This window comes from Callospermophilus lateralis, chromosome 7, assembly GCF_048772815.1.
Source record: "Callospermophilus lateralis isolate mCalLat2 chromosome 7, mCalLat2.hap1, whole genome shotgun sequence".
In the NCBI taxonomy this organism is placed as follows: Eukaryota; Metazoa; Chordata; class Mammalia; order Rodentia; family Sciuridae; genus Callospermophilus; species Callospermophilus lateralis.
In genome coordinates this window covers 36,787,599-36,803,250 of record NC_135311.1, presented here as the reverse complement: position 1 = coordinate 36,803,250, position 15,652 = coordinate 36,787,599, and the positions used below count along the sequence as shown (strand labels likewise).

Sequence of the window (15,652 nt, the reverse complement as noted above, 5' to 3'; positions counted from 1 at the left end):
ATTTTTTAAGTAGACAGTTATCAACTAGATATAAGGATAAATTCTCTATAGTAGAGTTGAATACAGTGAATTTATTGCCAAATTCCTTTCATATATTTAAATATCAAATCTTTAGTAGGCACTTGCTTTTTTTTTAAAAAAAAGCTTTTTAAAAATTTTTATTTTTTAGTTGTAGTTGGATGCAATACCTTGATTTTATTTACTTATTTTCATATGGTGCTGAGGATCGAACCCAGGGCCTTGCACGTCCTAGGCAAGCTCTCTACCACTGAGCCATAACCCTAGCCAGGTACTTACTTTTAAAGAACAATATACCTGCCACAAAAGGGACTTAACTAAAACTGAAGAACCACTCAATGGTGATATTGTTAAGAGTCTTCACATCTCAGCTAGAGAGAACTTTTAAGATCTTCGGCCATCCTGAGAATCTATGTTTGAAACATACTTTCTCCTAGAAACAATTCTACCAAAGATGTTCTCTACTGAGAGAGCTATCCTTTTTCAAGTAGTCTCAGAATACCCACGAGCCCTTCTATAGCACTAAAAAGGTAATAAGAGTCTATCTACTCATACTGAGTGCTCTGATTGCCTTTTGCTACAAGAAGAGGTGAGTGTAAGGGACACCATATTTCCAAAACAAAAGCAGTAACCCAAAGATGATCTCCAATAGACTGTTTAAACTTTTAACTTTTCTTACTGTCTTATTTTCAAGATAGCTCTATAACAAAGGCTCACAAATGGCTAGGAAGTATTTTCTATATTTCAGAATCCAGTCAAATATAACCTAGGAAGCCAATTTGTCTTGGATTGAGGGAGAGAGGCAGATAGGAAGAGTTGGGGCAGATGAAGGGATTTTATTCATAATACATATATGTATTCATAATACATTCGTAATACATATATGTATATAATATACGTATATGTAGATATTCATAATACATATATGTATCTTAGAATTTCTACATTGTTCTGATAAAATCTGAGTTGCAAGAGTACTGGTTGTTTTTTAATGATTTAGACTTATATTATAAAATTAGCTGGATTCAATTATACTGTCTTTTCCACAACAACCACTGACATGGGATTTGATGATGTATACAACACTTCAACGTATATTATTTCATTGTACCTTCACTACAATTTTTGGAGTACACAAATTAGATATCATTATCCCCATTTCCCTACTTAGGAAAAAGAGACATCAAGAGCCTTAGCTGACTTGCTCATGAAGAGGAAGAGTACAGACTACAACTTCCCAGTTGGACTCCATATTGCACACTCATCAGGGTTTGGGTCATGAGACTATATATCCCCTGTGAGCCTAAGATTGATCTGTGATTAAAACAGTATTTCCCCTTTGTTGTGATTTAGATATGGAAGGATCCCCCAGAAGCTCCTGTGTTAATGCAGAAATATCCAAAGATGAAACAATAAGATTATGAGAGATGTAACCTAATCAGACTATCCTAGTTTGGACTAACTGGATGGTAACAGGCAGGTAGGATGTGGCTTGAAGAGGTGGGAGACATGCCTGGAGACATGCCTGGGAAGGATTCATCTTTCCTATGTCCACTTTCCCTTTCTCTCTCTCTTCCTCCCAGCCTGCATGAGGTGAGCAGCTTTCCTCTATTCTACTCTTCTGCCATGATATTCTGCCTTACCTTGGCTCCCAGAGAAATGGAGTCAACTGACCATGGACTGAACCTCTGAAATGTACATGCCCGTGTACCTCAGGTCTCCAACATCTTTCCAAAAAGCATCCTGAACTGTAAATAATTATCCCTCTGTCCTTGGAGGACCTGACCATCTGAGCCTATGTAAAAATCACTTTTTCCACTTTCAAGATGAGTAAACCAAAGATGACCCTCAAAAGGTTAAACATAACAGTTACCATATGACCCAAAAATTCCTCCTCTAGTTTCACACTCAGAAGAATTAAAGCTATATGACCCTATAACAACCTATACACAAATATTCATAGCAGAATTATTCTTGATAGCCCCAAGTGAAAATATCCCAAGTGTTCTTGGGCTGATGAATGAATGCATAACATTTAGTATATCCAAATGCTAGAATATTATCCAAATAGAAAAAGGAATGAAGTACCCATACATGCTACAACATGGAGGAATCCTGAAAACACAATGGCGTTTTATTATTAAAGTAAATGGGCACACTGTCATGTGTAACTAATTAAAACAAATAAAAATAAAATTTTAAAAAAGTAGATGGGCATATGGTCATATAGTATATAATCCTGTCTATATGAAATATTCAGAATACACAAATATATGGAGAGAGAAAGTAGATTTGTTGTTCCCAGGAGCTAAGCTAGAGAGAAGGAGAAATAGGGAGTCATTAATAATGGAATGAGGTTTCTTTCTGGAGGTGAAGAAAAGTGTTCTGGAGAAAGACACTGGTGATGATTGTACAACTCTGAATTAAAGACTGTAGAAGGGTGAGTTGTGAGGGATATCAATTATATTTCAATAAAGCCATTGTTTTTTAAAAAAAAGAATCGAAAGCTAGGAGAAGCAACTTCCTCAATCATTTTCCCTTTATAAAGGTTTTCTGTATTAAAGATTTAGTTATATATTTAAATTCAATTCAACTTAAAGTTAAAGGCTTAGAATTGATCATGTCTAGTCTGGGTATGGTGGCGCATGCCTGAAATTCCAGCAGGTTGGGAGGCTGAGACAGGAGGATCAAGAGTTCAAAGCCAGCCTTAGCAACAGTGAGGCACTAAGCAACTCATTGAGACCCTGTCTCTAAATATAATTCAAAATAGGGCTGGGGATGTGGTTCAGTGGTTGAATGCCCCTAAGTTCAATCCTCAGTATCCCCCAAAAAAGAATTGATCATGTCTAAATGTTTTGCATGTTAATCCTATTTAAATTGTGGGGCACTAACAGAAAGGCTACATGGAATATCCTCTAAAAGGCCTTCAATACTGATTATTCATAGCTAAAGTTTTATCATAATTCCAGATAAAACAAATTCAAATATGTGATCCATTCAAATACATAATCTATTCTATATTTTGATACAAGGAAAACATTCCCATTAGGCTGTCCTAATGAATATTTATAACATTTGCATATCACATTCTAACAAGGAAAATGTAAATCGAAGTCATTCAACTCAGTCTTCCACTCATCAATTCTTTTACTCCAACACAGAGATTTCTGCTTAGTGTTCCAGAAACCAACTACTGATACCTGCCTCAGAAAGACTGGGGATGCTACAAAGACTTCACTTTTTTCTTTCAGATTGCACAATAAACAAATTTATCTTTTAAAACTCTGTTTCTGAAATTTCTACATAAGTTCTAAAGTTTCAGAGTCTTTTACATGCTAAACTATTAATACCATTTCATTTTCTCCCCTAAAACTCTGAGCATATCCTCTACACAGCTTTTTCTTAAAATAACTGGACTGATGACAGGAGAGCTAACAACAGGTTGATTAACAAACCCTATCTTAGACAGCTTTAGTATGAGCATAAAGGATGAGGGTTCAGATGATGTTCCTGCTGCCTCTCCCCACCACAGATACACAACCACACCACCCCCAATCCTGGAATAGCAAGATGTCCTCATCAGCACCACACCAGAGCACTGTGAACTATATAAAAACAAAACAAAACAAATAACAACTTCCCTGACCACCAAAAATAGACAGCCCAGACAGAAATAGTGTGGCCAGAGACAACTAAATGAACTGCATGGTAGAAATGACATTTGAGCTGCAGCATTGCCTGGAGCTTCCAAGGACTTTTAGGCTCCAAACTAGATTTTCCCTCACCTTAACCCAACCAATACCTGCAGGAGATGATGTTTGTCCACCTGGTTCAACTCAGAAAGACTATCTGTTGAGCTACTAGAATTCAGGGGGAAATACCAATCAATGTCCTCAACTTTTTTCTCAAGATTTTCAATAATCCTTTTTCAATCCTTCTCAAGACATGAAGGCAGTTTTGAAGGCATGACTAGGATCTGCTGTGGTCGTAAGAGCTAAGAGCTAACAGTGATACATGAACTACCATAGACTGGTCAGCAGCAAAACACTACCTGAAAGTAGAGGGTGAGTTGAGAGAGACACAGCCAACATGATCCCAAATCAACACTCGAGTGCTCCAGCCATGACAAAAATCTTCTAATTTCTGAACTATTTTTCTGCTGCCTCTAGGACTTTGCAGGGGTAGCAGCATTAGCATGCAATGTCCCTCCTCTTCACTCCTCATTCAGCTCAGATGTTAAGTAATTAACTTAGATATTAAACAAGGCTACTGAACCCTAAGGCTAGACAAGGGCCTCCTCCTGAGTGCTTTCACAGCATTATGCACCTATTCTTATTGTGGTCTTTACCATAATCTATTAGGATTATCTAATATTGGCTGTCTCCCCAAATACACTTAGAGCTCCTGAGGAGCAGAAAAGATCTTTACTTTTCTCCCCCAAATGAAAATCACTTCACTGATTTATTGGTTTGTACTGTTGTTTTAATGATTATAAAAATACTGTGTTTGTTCCAGCTGTTCTCTTTTCTCCCAATGAATGGCATAACTTAGCAGTTGCTCAAGCAACTTGATGATGTCAAGAAAGCTTGACACGACAAAGTACAACAACAACAACAAAAAAAAAAATACGAAAGAAAGAAAGGAAGGAAGGAAGGAAGGAAGGAAGGAAGGAAGAAAAGAAAAGGGGGGCAGGTAATGTTATGTACCCAGAACTCTGCTAACCATTATAGTTAGTAGTGAAAAGACACTGTGTATCTGATATTATGGAGCTCAGATTCTAAAAGGAAAGATTAACTATAGCATTTATACTATTAAACCATAGATAATTCATAGTATTAAAAGGAAAGTTCAAGGTACTCTGGAAATTTACAGCAGAGTAACAACTAAGTTTCAGATAGGAATGGGGAGATAACTTGGTGGTAGGTCATCCTTGGCCTTCACTGATTCCTTCACACCCAAATCAATAACTTAGTTCTGTCAATTATGCCTTTGAAATCTCTCTTTCATCTGTTCATTTATCTCATTCCTCTGCTGGCATCATCATCAACTTTTGCCTTGGATGTTGAGCCTCCTAACCATTCTCTCTGCCTCAAGGCTTTAGTCTTCCTATCCAGAGTCCATGCAGAAGCCAAAGAGACCTTTCTAAAAAGCAAATATGATTATGTCGACTGCCTGTTAAAAACCTTTAAGCAGTTCCCATTGAGCCTGGATAAAATGCAAAGCCTTTACAGAACTTAGGAGGCCACATGTACTGGCTTCTCTCTCTTATCTTCTCTCTCTTATTCTCCAGTCTTAATTTTTTTTCCACATTGCTTGTCTCCTGTGTTCTAAGGATATTGACTAGCTATAGTTCTTTCTCTCATATGAATCTTGATTCATATTATTTCTTCTAAATGGAACATTGTTTATTCTCCCTCTCCCATCCCATGTTAGTGGTTTATTCTTCTTCCTGTTAAAGTAAATCAACTTTTTAAGTTGAATATTATTAAAAAAAAAAAAAAAAAAAAAGCAGAGAAAGGTATTCCTGGACTGACTCATACCACAATGCCTCATCACCTGGGGCCCAAGAACTGGCAGAAGATGCAAATTTCTCAACCTCTCTAAAGAAAATGAAATCTACCAATATGTTATTAGAAAGCCCTTACACTAAGAAGTTAATAAATTCAGGATCAGAGCACCCAAGATTCAGTGTCTTGTTATTCCAAATGTCCAACCACACAAATGTCAGCTTTGCCCTAGGGAAACAACATACTAAAAAAAAAAAAAAAAAGAAAAAAAAGGAAGAGGCTATAGAATATGCTAAACTTTTGTCCAAGAGAATGGAAGAGGTAAAAAAAAAAAAAAAAAAAAATCAGGAATACATTGCCAAGCCAAGCCCTCTCTGAGAGCTTCTAAGTCTAAAAATCAGAATCTAATCAAAACTAGTAATTTTTTAAGAGTTGGGACTGGGGTTATGGCTCAGCAGTAGAGTGCTCACCTCACATGTGCATGGCCCTGGGTTTGATCCTCAGCAACACATAAAAATTAATAAATAAATAAATAAAGTAAAGGTGTTGTGTCCAACTACAACTACAAAAAATAAATTTTTTAAAAAAAGAGTAACATATAAGATCAGGCCAAAAAAAGAAAGAAAGAAAACAATGCTGGATAACATTCACCCTTAACACACATCACTGCATACATTCACACCTGATCACTGTGGGATTAACAGCCAGGACAGGGGCTGACATGTAGCACATACTCACATACTGAGTGGATAAATGAGTTAACCCATAAATGTATAAGGGAATCAGCTGTCCAGAGAGAGACATAATAAAACTATGACTAAGAGGTCAGACTTTGTAATCAGTATACTTATATTCATATTCAGCTCCAGTATTTCCTAGTCATTTCCTATCTTCGGTGAATCTTTGTGTCCAAGTGAAGATAATGATAGTAACAACTTTAAAGGCCTGTTAGGAGAACCAAATAAGATAATGCAAGGCAAATGCATCCATAGAGGTGGACACATGGTAAGCACTCAATAGGTATTAATTAGTATCCTTTTTATTGTTATTTTTAAATTTTATTATTGGAATAGAAATTATGATAACAATGGAAATTCCACAGGGTCCACAGGAAGGAAGATAGGGCTTTTTAAAATATTTTTTTTAGTTGTAGTTGGACACAGTACCTTTATTTTATTTATTTATTTTTATGTGGTGCTGAGGATCGAACCCAGAGCCTCGCATGCGCTAGGCAAGCACTTTACCACTAAGCCATATCTCCAGCCCCAATAGAGCTCTCTTCATATGGTGAAGAAAAGAAATGAGGACAGAGTAATGAGATTAAATTTTAAAAAATGAAGAATTATTCTAATTTAAAGCCTTATTCGCTGTGGAAGTGGTTGCTCTCTTTTCTGTGTTGCTAGGCATACCTTACACAAATTGTTCAATTTTTATGATTTATTCTTTTTGATAAAGTTACTTTATTAATTTTACAACCAAATGTGAGCTAATATGTGTGTTTCTATATGCATGTATATACATACACAAAAAACTAGGGAAATGTTTTGTCCTGATAGTTAGGACAAAAAAAAAGGTCTTAAAGACATATTTTCATTCATCAATTATTCCAATCTTGAAATATCCTCAGCAACACATAAAGACATATTTTCATTAATTAATTATTCCAATCTTGAAATATCTCATCCTCTGCTGCTTTAAAATTATTTAAATAAAATATTTTATAATTTAAATTTCTGATGCCACTCATCAGGTTTTATACTCTGTGAATGGTTAACTTGCATATGTCTCAGTCATTCCTGTAGTACTTAAGGAAAAACATGGTTGATGTATTATATATCTCTGGCAATATTGCTCAGGAAACAAATGTCACTAAAGTTCTGTAGAAGGCCTCTGAGGAGTCATGTTTAACAGGGAGAAAAGCTATGCTTATGAACACGGAAAGTTTGGAATCTCCCTCCTTCTCATCTAATAACTTTATGAGTGTCTTAGGACACAAGTGGAAACAAAACTAGTATGCTTGGGACACTGTGGTTATGGAAATATAAATGCCATTTTTAAAATTAAAATGCAGTTCACTGGTAGCATTCATTTCCAAGACTATAATTACAGAGAAACACTCAAAAACACTGCAACTGCATAACATAAAGGCAGCACTGACATGACCCAGATTCACCTAATTAGCAAAGCATATCCAGACTCTGATAATTCAGCATTCTATAAAGGTATAAAGTTTAAAAGCCTCTCCATTTTGGCACTTTTTTCTTCTTTCTCCCCCCACCCAAGACCCAAGTGGAAAAGTTTGTCAGGTTGGGTGGGAACTCAACAGGCTGACTCACTGTGGTTAGATTGAGACTGCCAGGGAAAGCTGGCTTCAGTCTACAGTTAGAATGCTGCAGCCGATTTGACTAGCATTTTCATGTTAAAGACAACATTATTAGAAAATGTGTAAACAGAATGGAGCAGTGGAGGCCTCCTCTTGACTTAACAAAGACCCCTACCCTTCAGGGCTCTTCTGTGGCTTCTGCCATTTAAAATTCTATGTATAAACCAAACTGCACACATTCCACCAGTGGAACCTCTCCTTCCCCAGATGATCCTCTCATTTCCCCAAGAACCTTGAAATCATTGGAGTTATCCTGGCTTCTCCACTTTATAACTTCGGGCAAGTTATTTGATCCTTGTTCTCTTTATAGTTTAATGGATGTCATAATAATAACAATCTTATAAATTAGAAAGATGAACTCAAAATTAGCTGAAATAAAATAAATAATTAGAAAAGTGTCTGGTGTATAAAATCACTCAATAAACAGTGTTTATTATTATTAGCTACTATTATGATCCTCTTAATAAGTTCTGTGAAATATTATTTCAAGAAGTCTACATTTTTTCCTTCCTTTACATTTCTAATATGACCAGTTTAAGCCGAAATAAATGTACATTTCTTGGTTTTCCATTCTACCACCAATACCTACTTTATAACCATTCACTTATTTCCAAGTAGTGGCAAGAGAAATACAAATCCAGTGGAATACCCAATCTTCAGAACTTTTCAATAAGTTTAAATGATGAACATTTACTGAGTGCTATTACATACTAAATTATGCCAGATTCTAGAGAATAGAAAAGAATAAGCAAGTGTTTTCTGTCCTCAAGAAGCTTATAGTCTGGGTATATATTCTATGATTAGAGTGTTACAGAAAGCATCCTAAAAAAAGCAGGGGACACTACAGCTGAGACTCAAAGAGTGAGAAGGCTTTAACGAGGGGAAGTATGAGAGAAGGTTTTCCAGTAGTAACAAAGATATGGAAGTATAAAACAGCTTTGAATTACAAGTAGGTCAGAATAATGGAGTAATTAATGGAGTTTTCTGTGAGAGAGAAAACTGAGCGCTAAAAGTGGATTTACAGTTTGAGAACTCTGGTAGAATTCTCATCTACATCATTCTCCATAGAAGGAGCTTATGATTCCTTTTCCAGATGAGCCAACACCTTCATTAGCACCATACTTCACCAAGTGAGCTCCCCGCTGCCTCGAAAAACTCACTATTTTAGGTCGAACAAGGGACAGGTATTATTTTCAGGCTCTTGTCATGAAACATCAGACAAATTTCTTTGTTATTCTTTGTGCCTGTAGTTCCTTGTTTGTAAATGGGAATAATTGTAATGCCTTTTCCACAGAGTTATTGTAAATATTAAATGAAGTAACACTATCACATACTTAGAACACTACTTGACATGTAGAAAGTAATCACTAGATGCAGGAGCTGGGGTGGGTGCTATGACCATTCCTTAGCATACAAGGATTTTTTTTCTCAACTATTGACCATGTCCATTTGTATATAAAAATTAACTCTTTTTTTAGAGTCCTGGGGTTGAGCTCAGTAGAGCTCCCTACCACTGAGCTATGGCCCCAGCCTTTTTTTTTTTTTTTTTTTTGAGACAGGGTTTCACTAAGTTACTGAGTTGCCCTCAACTTTGCAATCCTCTTGCCTCAGCCTCCCAAGTGGCTGGTAATAAAGACATGCACCACTATACTCAACTTTAAAATTTATATCTGACCTAATAATCTGTCAGGATTGATGACTGTGATGTATAATAAACTCTAGAACCCAGAAAAAGTCACAGTTTCTGTGAGCCCTGGTTCTCTTTTGAAAAACGAGGACAATGATGCTTGTTTCAAGTCTTATAAAGACAAACTAAGGCAACTTAAGCACATAACCCACTGATCTAATATACAGATCTGGAAAGAAAAGAGATCCCTTTATCAGTGCAAACTCTTTATAACAAAGCTGACAAGGCTTTAAAATTAATTAAATCACTCACACATTCAAAGACACAAATGAAGGCTATATGCTAAGTGATACTCTCCTTTCATCCTGTGAAACAATATCTATTGGTCTCAATCTGACAAATAGAGCTGGGAGTTACAATTTAACTGACACCTAGAAAGGTGAATCAAAGCAGGGCCCAAGGCATTGCTCTTCCTTCCCTCCCCATCATTCTTTACCCCACTCCTGCTGTTCACTGAGGGTAGAGAAGGAAAGAGAAACCATCATATCTTCAAAGTTTTGCCCTTCTTATCCCTTTCCCCTGCATTGACATAACTGTCCCTTATCATTTTCGCTTGCTAACTGACCAATTATGTTTTGGTTACATAATATATCTGTTTTTTCACTTTTAGTGTATAACTTTTTTCTCTGGAATCAAAGGCATTTTCCCAAATTTCCTATAGCAGCAAGTATTTTAGAAACAATCACCTTACTGATGCATTAATTTTTTTACTTCTCTCCTTTTTAAGCTCTCCTTTCTTATCTCCCTATAATTCAGTCTCTCATTGGCTCACTCATGAGTATATCTCTTTCTTCTCCAAAAATGTCCTCACTGTCTAGAGTATTGCACTCCTCTCTCTCTCTCTCTGACTAGCAAAATATAACACAATTTTGGAAACCTCCTTCATTGTATAGCCATAAGAGATAATCACTGATAGAAGGTCCTTCACCATTCCTTTAATAAAATTAGATATGTTCTCCCAAATTTCAGAGGACAGTGTTCTTATCTCCATGACAGCACCTTTAAGTAACATAATGTCTGAAATTCCTAATAAACAGTACCTATTTGAAGGGCAGGAACAATTTCTTAAAGTGATAAAACATTTGTTGCATGGATAGATTAAATAAGAATAGATGAAATACAGATTCCTGGCTGCTCATCTCAGATTGCATTCCTTTGACATCTTCTTCAAGCTGTGGAGGAATCAACCCTTTTCTGACACAAAACCTTTAACATGTTACTTCCTGTCTTATAGTACAATCACCCATCCTTTATCCCAAGACTCCAGAATGCACAGTTAAAATCTTACAGAAAATGTCATGGTATCCTGTCATTTTAAGGATGGAACATTGGAATGTAACCTGACCTTTCCTATATTTTTTCTAACTAAGGTTTCCTCCAATTTTCAAGTCCTCTCATGGAGGTACTGTCACTCATAATCTACTAAATGAATGAATATAAGAATGAACACATACATGAGCACAACACAGCATGGTGGACTGGCAATGAGTTTCTGACAAAGAAGTGTTTTAGTCTCATTGTTTTTTACTTATTACTTGATGTACAGAGGAGAGAGATTAAACTATCTGTTATTGGCCTTTTCTCTGCATCCTAACTTGGTTTCTGTCAGTGATTCCCCAAATTAAGACATAAGGACAAATCCATGATATTAGACCTGAACTCTAAGAGAAAAGGACTCAGGACTTTATATCTCAAAGTCAGCTAAGCCCTGCTCAGCCCCACAGCATCCAGCCATTCAAACTTTCAGTGGAAGCAACACTCATCATGTCTATGTTCCCAGTCACTTCTCAGCCACAAGGAACACATGGAAAGACTGCCTGTCAAGGCTCCCCAAACAAGGAGCTCTCAGCCCTTCTGCAATAGCAGATCCAAAAGGTGGGGGGAAAGGAGGGGCCTGAGTTACTACCCCACTCCCACAACCAGACACACAGCTTTCAGAGGCCCAGTCTTTAAAGTCACTTAATATTCCTGAGAATTCTTTGATTTTTAAAAAAATCAGTGTCCATGACAAACAACTCTGATCAAGAAGACCAAGAGTAAGTTGTTCAATTCCTAAGAACATGTTACATGGAACATTACTACCATGGCAGTATCTAGTACAAATAACTGAAGTCCCAGGAAAACATTTATAACTACAAGATGAGAAAAGACAGGATAAACCATTTCAACACAAAACTTTTTTGAAAAATGGAGTTTTATTGTTTTATGACCAAAGTGATCAATTCCAGAGTGAAAGAAAACCACAGGATCTAAGGATCTAATTACGCAGTACTCATGTGAGGCTGCCCACTGGGTAACCCCCAGAGGGCACCAAAGAGCTGTTTCTTTTTTTAGAACATGGGTAAAAGACATTATGGGTGCCTCTTTCTGGGCCCTATGTTCCCAACAGACAGGTCCTATTGTATAGATTTCCTGGGATCAACCCAGCTCCAGGAGAGCTGGGGGTCTATATTACACTATCAGTCATTGCTCTTGACCAAATCTAAGGACAAGCAAGGAATATCAAGCAACATGGCTAGATGCTTGATGAGATGCAAATGCTTCTGAGAAACCTCATAGAGCAAACAATACTCAGATCTCTGGAATGGTCCAAGACAGTAATAGAGAATATAATGCCAGCTGACTGGACTGGGACTCCTGGGTTTACTATGTCGCAGCTACAGAATCTCAGGATGCTACTTAAACTTCCTGACTTCATCTGAGAAGTAAACAAGAACACAAATGGTGGGGCTGGGGTTGTGGCTCAGTGGTAAAGCACTCACCTCGCACGTGCGAGGTCCTAGGTACAATTTTCAGCACCACATAAAAATAAATAAATAAAATAAAGGTATGTGTCCAACTACCACTAAAAAAAAGCACGAACAGTAAAACAAAAATTTATTGGTACAGGCAAAATCCATAAACCACAGCCACCAGCACACAGCTAACAGAGTGTATGCTTATGGGACATAGGCGCTTCAAACACCATTATGATGACTATGCTTATAACCCCAGCTAATGTACACATCATATTTTTATAAGACATCACTATTCCATCATATTGTTTTTAATTGGGATTAGAGCTATCCATCGTGTGACTTACCTTCTCAAAGTCTCGAAGAGCCTGGGTCTGCACCTGAGGAGGCTTCTCAAATGCTCTCAAGAAATGTGTCTGCCCAAAGGGGACCTTTTCACCATTTCTCCAAGTCTGTGACTGCACTGGTGGGCCTCTATCTTTAGTGTCACTAAGAAAAGCTGTCAGTGAAAAAGAACAACAATGAAATTTATATAATAAAGGCACCTTGATCATTCTAAGTGGCACATTTCAGAAGATTATGGTTTCTACAAAATGCATTTCAATTCTGGACCACATAGAAAGAATTCATATAAAGTAGCCTGAGGTAGATCATATTAATAATGGCTCTTAGTAGAAAAAACCTACATGGTTTGTGTTCATGCTCCTGTGCAATATGGTGTTCCTACTCCTCCAATTAAGTAGAATCTATTTCTCCAGCCCTCAAATCTGGGGTGGCCCAGTGATTTGCTCTGAGTAACAAAACATGATGAAAATGATATTGTATAAATTCCAGAAACTACAATTCATAGTAAGAAGCTTTTTTCTGCTCTTGCCTTTTTAGCACCTCAAGACCACAGTGCTATAAAGCCCAGTTTACCTACTGGAAAAGGAAAGGCCACGTTCCAGGAAATTAAGATGCCCCAGCTGATACCCAGTCACCAAATGCCAGACATGTGAGCAAGGGCATCTTGGACCCTCAGGCCTAGGCAAGCTGTTAGATTAGTCATTTCAGTGATCCCACATGAGACCAGCAGAAAAAAAAAAAAATGCCCAGTTTGCCAACAGAGAACTGTAAGAAATAATACAGTATTGTTTTAAGCCAAGGGTAAGCAAACCTATTCTTAAAGGGCCAGATAGGATTTTAGGCTTATGGGCTTCACAATCTCTGTCATAACTACTCAGTTCTGCCCATGTAGCTCAAAGCAGACACAGACAATATATAAGTGAATAAGCAGGATTAGGTGACTGAAATTTTATTTACAAAAAAAAATGGATATTGGTCTATGGGCTGAAGTTTGCTGACAATATTTTTTTAATATCTTTATTTTTATTTATTTATTTTTATGTGGTGCTGAGGATGGAACCCAGGGCCTCACACGTGCGAGGCAAGTGCTCTACCACTAAGCTACAATCCCAGGCCTGCTGACAATCTTTTCTTTCTTTCATTTCTTTTCTTTTTTTTGGTACCCAGGATTAAACCCAGGGGTGCTTAACCATTGAGCAACACCCAGCCCTTTCTATTTTTTACTTTGAGAAAGGGTGTTACCAAGTTGTTAAGGGCCTCTATAAATTGCTGAGGCTGGCTTTAAACTTGAGATTCTCCTACCTCAGCCTCCCAAGTCACTGAGATTACAGATTACACCGCATCTGCATGACCCATTCCTGTTTCAAGCCACTAAGTTTGGGGTAGTTTGTTACATGACAAAAAATAACCAAACTAGTCTTTAAAAGGAAAGAAAAGGGCTGGGGCTATAGTTCATCAGTAGAGTGCTTGCCTCATACATATAAGGCCCTGGGTTCAATCCTCAGCATCATTTAAAATAAAAAAAAAATAGCATAAAGGTATTGTGAAAAAAAATTTAACTTTTTAAAAAAGGAAAGAAAAAAGCTACTAGCTAAGAAGTATTTCTACAAATCTCTGTAAGAGAATTTTTCAGGATACTATTTAGGAATAATAATTGTAGCAACCAATATCTTCATACAGCACTATAGGTTACAAAATAATTTCCCATGAATTAATGCATTTATAGAGTCATAGCAACTAGTGAAATAGACCAATGTGATTACTGAATTCATTTTATTCATGAGTAAATAAAGGATCAGAAAGTTTGCTTAACCAAAACCAATCCCATGTTCTTTCCACCAGTCTCTCTTAGCAGTATGCTAATACTGTGTTAAGTCTAAGACTCAGGAGGAATGAGACAAAGGGGTCAAATTTCAACCATTCCATTAATCAACAGAAGTATTGTTCTTGGAGGGCCTGTGAACCCTATGCCTGGTTCTGAGCAGTGACACTGTGAAAAAATAAGGGTCTTAGTCTAGCATGGAACACAAGAGGACCTGAGACTCAGGGAGGGCTGGGGTTATGATGAAAGATAAAAGACATAGAAAATATATCATTTCTTGGCTGAGAGGAGAGAAAAATGAGCATTTATTACTGAATTATTATTTTTTTTTTTACATTAGAAAGAATAAAAGCTATGGCAGTACATTGAGTTCTACAGATAGCATCAGAGCAAGTGAGAACAAACAGGCCTTGATCACCCTACATCTCAATGAAAAATTAGCTAGACACAGGGGCAAAGGGAGTCCTAAGGAAAAAGAAGCAAAATCTCACTATATGCTCTTTTTCTTTTTCCTTCTCTCCTTCCCTCTCTCTTTTTGCAAACTTGGCAGAAGGAGCATGTTCTGGTTTGGATCTTAAATGTCACCCAAATGATCAGATGCTAAAGGCTTGGCCATCAGCCTATGGTACTAATGGGAGGTGGTGGAACTTTTAGAATGTGGGGCCTAGTGAAAGGATGTTAGGTCATTGGAGGCATGCCCTCAAAGGAGATTTTTGGGGGCCCTGGCCCCTTTCCCTCTCTCTTCGTTTCTCTGCCACCATGAGGTGAACTGATTTCCTCCACTATGTATACTCCTGCCACAATGTATTCCCATCACAGGCCCAAAAGCAATACAGCCAAGCAACTATGAAATGAAACTGTAAGCCAAAATAAATCTTTACTCCTTTTTTTTTTTAATATTTATTTTTTAGTTTTCGGCAGACACAACATCTTTATTTGTATGTGGTGCTGAGGATCGAACCCGGGCCACACGCATGCCAAGCGAGCGCGCTACCGCTTGAGCCACATCCCCAGCCAAATCTTGACTCCTTTCAAGTTGATTTTCTTAGGTATTTTGCCATAGTGACAAAAAGTTGACTAACATAGAGCACAAGAAAAAGCACCCACGTGTTTCAGTCAATCTCATAATTTTTAAAAATTCTCAAAAAAGATGGA

At 37.2% G+C, this 15,652-nt stretch overlaps 1 protein-coding gene across 7 annotated transcripts in view; it reads right to left on the bottom strand.

Moving 5' to 3' along the window:
- Positions 1-15,652, bottom strand: part of Pde4dip (phosphodiesterase 4D interacting protein) — a 226,783-nt gene that overhangs the window by 147,135 nt on the left and 63,996 nt on the right. For all 7 annotated transcript variants that reach the window (XM_076863220.1, XM_076863210.1, XM_076863226.1 and 4 more), the window contains exon 3: positions 12,678-12,829. In XM_076863220.1, coding sequence (XP_076719335.1) covers positions 12,678-12,829 — 152 coding nt within the window. The remainder of the gene's footprint in view (positions 1-12,677; positions 12,830-15,652) is intronic.